At 38.5% G+C, this 5,515-nt stretch overlaps 1 protein-coding gene across 1 annotated transcript; it reads left to right on the forward strand.

Annotated features, from left to right (window-relative positions):
• Nucleotides 1–63: 63 nt before the first annotated feature.
• On the forward strand, nucleotides 64–4,840 carry LOC104504997 (U2 small nuclear ribonucleoprotein B''-like; the record flags this gene model as incomplete). Its single annotated transcript, XM_010158144.1, has 5 exons — nucleotides 64–136; nucleotides 906–941; nucleotides 1,670–1,842; nucleotides 3,499–3,639; nucleotides 4,787–4,840. Coding segments are annotated over exons 1-5 (477 nt in total), but the record flags the coding sequence as incomplete, so codon positions are not given.
• Nucleotides 4,841–5,515: the final 675 nt, after the last annotated feature.

Raw genomic sequence — 5,515 nt, forward strand, 5'->3', positions numbered from 1 at the left:
CCTTGCGGCAGCGCCGTGACTTCGGGGCCTCGCTCGGCTCTCTGAAGTGCCGTAGGGGTGGTGATGGGGTACCGAGCTCTCTGTAGCCGCCTGCTCATAACGAAGAAGCAGCTGAAGTTTACAAGTGTCGCACAACGTTGGAGGTTAATGGTAAACTGGGGCCCGTATCTCTAAGGCCTCTCTGCTGTCCTTGCGTAGCTAACTGCGCAAGTTAGGTTTGCTTGGCAGCGGTTAACGATAGGAGTAGCGAGGATATCCGATGGACGCTAACAGGCGTGTTGGTGTACGTTTCGGTGGTCAGCAGTCCCCTTCTGCTGAGACGTGGGAGAGTGTGTGTGCGCCTCCTGTGTTTTAGCGCCGTGCCACAGCAGTGCGCGTGGCACGAGCTAGCCTGCTTTGCTTTGTTAGAGGCGCTGTCTTGTAGTCACTACAGCTGTCTCCAGGGAGGTTACTTACCGATGAGGAATTTTAGCTCCTCAGTGTGCTAAAAAAGAAGAATCTCTTCCCCTTTTCTGGCTGTATATTCAGTGTCTGCATCCGCTTCATACTCATGCTTAGCTTGTAATCTAAAGTGATCAAGGTAACTTATTTGTCACTGTTTGTGAACTGAGTGGCTGGATCAGACTAGTACTAAAGTGTTTCTTCAGGCTGCTTCAGAGAGATCTGAAAGTGGAAATGGCTTTGCTGAGAAATTACTTACTAGCTTGTTAAAATGGTTCCACTGGATAAAATTAACCTGGGGCTTTGTTGCATGTTAAGCACCTATTAACCAGTCTCCCTTATGGAATTGCATGGTTGTAATTTTTAAATGCAGGATTTCAAATTACCTGTAAAGCTTACAAATGTAATTTTTTTTTAATACAGCTTTGAAGTTATTTTTAAGAATAAGAAAACTTAAAAAAAAGGCACTGTGGTTGGTCAAGCTGAGCTGGAGAAAGACAGTGGGCTGTTACTAAAAGTCTCGACAGCAGTAAACAAGATGCAGTGCTCTTATGTTGCTCAGATGTATCGAATGCAAGATTTGTGAGTTAGAATAATCACGGAATACAGAGGATTTATTTAGCTTGATTGGGTAAGATTAAGGTTTAATTTGGCACATAGTCAGGTGATTTTAAGTAATGAAAATGAATCCTTTGCAGTTGTAAGGTACGGTGTGATCATACAAAAACATACTGAGATCCAGAATATGACAATATTTCATGTGCATGAGAATTGATTAAATGGTTACAGACAAGATTTCCAAATTAAATTAGCCTCTAATTAATGACTGTTTTGCTGTATTCCTGTTTTACATCATACCTCTTTACTATTTCTGATCAGTCTTTGGCTGTCTTACCTCATACTTGAATGTGGGAGAGTGTGTGTGTATATAGATACGTATATGCACACCCTTGGGTAACTTTTACTCTCTTAGAATGGCAGAATGGATGGTGGTACAACTTTTTGACTAGCTGAATCCTTGAGGTGTGGAACCCAGCATTATACACCAACTTCCAAAAACGGGGCAAATTAGTTTGTGCTCTTGCAACAGTTTTGGCCGAACTCCTGTACCATATCACTGTGGGAGCTGAAACTGTCAAAAATTATTGTCCCTGAAGGACAGAAGACTCTGTAGCAGGGAACATTTGCATGCAACCTGTTATAATGTATTTTTTCATACTGTCAACAGAACTGAAAAGATCCCTGTATGCATTATTCTCCCAGTTTGGGCATGTGGTCGACATTGTGGCTTTAAAGACTATGAAAATGAGAGGACAGGCTTTTGTTATATTTAAAGAACTTGGGTCGTCTACCAATGCTTTGAGACAACTACAAGGCTTTCCGTTTTATGGGAAACCAATGGTAAGTTATTTTGTTATCTTTTTAAAGAAGAAAACCCCAAAACGTTGCCATGGAATGATAGTGTTTTGGTACTTGCACCTTGTGAATTAACTGTCACATATACGTGCAGTTGTTCTGTCCTTCAGTCTTGTCGTGTCCTGATGAATATATGCCAGACTGCAAGGTTGAACTTAGCTTTTAAGTTTCCTAAGTGATGGTTTTACGTTTTTTCTGTGCTGGATTAAAATTTTTAAGAACTTAAATACTACCTTTTTACTCATTGTGTCTTCTGTTGAACCGATTAATTTAATTCTGTAATGTTACTGAAATCAGGTGCTTTCAGTTAATTGATCTAGAATAACCTTAATTACTATTATGTTCATAATTATGTTTCCTTTTCGAGCTAACAGTGAGAAGGGCGAAGATATCTGCAGTTTTATTTTCCAGAAATCAGATGTGACCAGTAACTTATGTTTTAAATCGATGGCCCGTTCTGCTTGTGCATGCACCAGGCCACCAAACCAAATACACTGAAATTCAGTATAACTACAGTGAAGCAAATGCAGTTTAATAATGTACTTGATAACGTGCAGAATAGCATAACAATTAACACATTGTTGCTTGCTTGGATAATTAGGCACTTCTTAATTTTGTAACTACTTGTGAGGTGTAACAGTACGTGCAAATGGCCCACTTGACTTCAGTGATGGATGGATGTATTAATACTGGCTTTTAACTTGTGTCTTTGAGCATTAAGGAGACAGTTGTGTTGCTGAGCCATGAGCTTTTTTTCATTAACACTTTCAGATTCTCTGCTTAATTCCTTAACAAGGCATTATGCAAGCTCAGTTCTGTTGTTTACCCTTAAAGAGTTTTATGCTCAGTAAAACTTGATAGCAAATAAGAAGATGAAGGCTTCATAAACCTTCAGGTGTACTTTCCTCTTTAAATATTGCTTGCAGCATGCATACTCTAGGCACTAAACAAAAGCAGATTTAAAAAACAATCTTCAGCTGCTGTGTAATTTTGTATGGAGGCAGTCTCTGATACTGAAAGCAATAGGAACATGTGCGTATATTTGCACATCTGTATACTTGTAGCTGAATCTGCTTACCCTCCTGACGAGTGCGTTGGGCAGCCTCTGTCAGCATCATTGGGCTGCAGGCACAATTCATGTGATCCAGTTTGGATTAAGGGAGGTACTTGCCCTTCTATTTAAGAAGTCCGAGTTTTGCTGAACTCAGTATTTTCTGCAGAGATCTGAGAAATCACTGTAAAATTTTAACACTCCTTAAAATGGGGTTAAAAAAAAAACTCTTTTTTTTGTTAGTATAAGCTAGTGCCAATTTTGTCAAATGTCCTTATATCACTTTATATATCTGTTACCTTGGCAGATGTTAAAAAGATACTGTTAGATGAATAGAGTTCTGACTTCATTTAGTTAGAATTAATAATTTCCATTTTAGGGGTTTTTTAGTTCCATAGTTGTGCTCAGAATTAATTATAAGGATTAGATACTCTGTAAGCATACCTACAGTTTGTAACAGTACTGTTAATTTAAGAAGCTGCTGCAAAAAATGTGTAAATGTACAGTAAGGCACAGTTAACGAAAGTGGTACAAAATGTTCAGTATTAGGAACTGAAGAATATACTGGTGTGTTTTTTCCTTTTGAAAAGCGTATTCAGTATGCAAAAACAGACTCTGATATCATCTCTAAAATGCGTGGTACTTTTGCCGATAAAGAAAAGAGGAAGGAAAAGAAGAAGGCCAAAACTCTGGAGCAGTCAGCAAATGCAGCAAATAAAAAAGTTATCCAGGTAAGCTGCTTCTCTGTTTAAAAAAAGATAAAAACAAACACGTACAAGAACTTTTATTTTTTATTTCTCCCCCAGGACTAAGTATTGTCTTTTAGTACTTCTCAATTCCCTAATTTTCTGCTCTATTGATAGAGCAGATGATTGTGACCAGTGAGTGACCAGTGCTCTTGGTCACTAACTAGACATTGAAGGAGAGAGGGCTGATGATATAATCCTTGCTGTTCCAACCTGGTGGTTGGTTTGGGGTTTTTTTTCCTCCTTTCCTATTCCCAGACAAAAATAAAGATATAGGGCAAAGTTAAAATAAAACCAAGTGGAAACTAACCTCTTTCTAAGAAAGGAAGAAAAAGAGGGGTGTGTGCTTGTCTTTAATGCCAGATTCAAGTGCTCAACCAGCTTTTCCTTTCAGTGTATTCTATAGGCGCTGAAGAATGGTAAATAGGAATGAGACAATTAATTTACAGCTAGATGAAAGGGAGTTGGCTTGGAATGTATCTCCACTGAGAGCTGGCCTGGCTGAAACTTACAACATTTAGTAATTTATCTGCTGAAGCATAGCAGAAAATATCAAGGCACAGAGTTTGAATGTTGTGTTATTTAACTACACTTCCTGCTAAGGCACAGGTTGGTATCCAGGGGAGATAAGCAACATTTTCTAGGTAGAATATTCACATTTCTCAGTATTTTTTCTCTGTCGATATATACAAATCTCTTAAGAAGAAATAATTGCTACTAGCTATAATGGTAATATCTTCAGTTATCCTTGGTGAACTGGAGTCCTCAGCAGAAACACCCATTTCTCTCCAATTATTTCTGTCCTGTCTAGGCCCTCATTTTCAATAAGACTTCCTTCCTGTGTGTTAAACCAAATTTTGTAATGTGGAGAAAGTGTTTTGCTATGTCTGCTGACTCAGCCGTTAGCGAGATCAGATTCTCTTTGGTGTTTTGGTTTGATTGCCTTGTTTTGGAGTTCAGAAAAATTCACGTACCTTGTTTCCCTTCAGGAAAAATATAAGCAACACATGTTCCTTGGATTGTAGCTTAAGAAAAACCTTAACCTTCTTGAGTTGTACAGAAACGCGGTGATGCATGCTTACATGTTTCTAACAGAACACCTTTGTAAAACTGTTTTGTACTTATTTCTTAGGGGGCAACACAAAATTCAGTCAATGCCCCAGGGACTGCAGCACAGAATCAGCAGGTAATGCTTTTTTTTTTTTTTGGTGACTAAAAGCACTAATGTTTAAAATTATTCTCTATGAATAATAGCTTGTTACACATGGAAACTTGGGGATATATTTTACATTTTCCTTTCTGTTCTGTGAGACATTTGTCTGACAGCTAAATCACAGTAAACCAACAAAAGAAATCCTACTTGTACTGAATCTGGTTAACATGAAATGAAAATGTGCAATTTCTCATTATTTTATAGAAAGCTGCACTGTTGAAAAAATCCTCCTTGATTTTTAAATTTGGACATGCATAGTATCAGCCGAAGGATTCTTAATTTTTTTTTCATTCTTAATAAATTCCCTTTAACTTACTTTGTTCTAGTAGTAGAAACGGGGAAGGAAGAATACACAGGGTGCCAGAAGGAAGCCCAAAAGCTTCCTTTCAGGACTTTGGGGGTTCTCTGCTCACTTTCTTTTTTCTCATAAGTGTCTTATTTTCCGAAGGATTGTGTGGAGCTGCAGCAACAACGCCCTACACTTCAATGGTCTGCTCAGTGACCTTCTAAATGATTGATGTGTGTTAGAAGTGGGGGTACTAAATAGCCAGGATTTGCAGGAGGGCAAATACTGCAGAAGATGATCTTTGCCTGCCCTGCATCTCTTTGAGTACCATCACTGAGAATTGCATGGTGGTGCAGTTGACA

The sequence above is a fragment of the Eurypyga helias genome, unplaced genomic scaffold, assembly GCF_000690775.1.
Source record: "Eurypyga helias isolate BGI_N326 unplaced genomic scaffold, ASM69077v1 Scaffold41238, whole genome shotgun sequence".
Taxonomy (NCBI): domain Eukaryota; kingdom Metazoa; phylum Chordata; class Aves; order Eurypygiformes; family Eurypygidae; genus Eurypyga; species Eurypyga helias.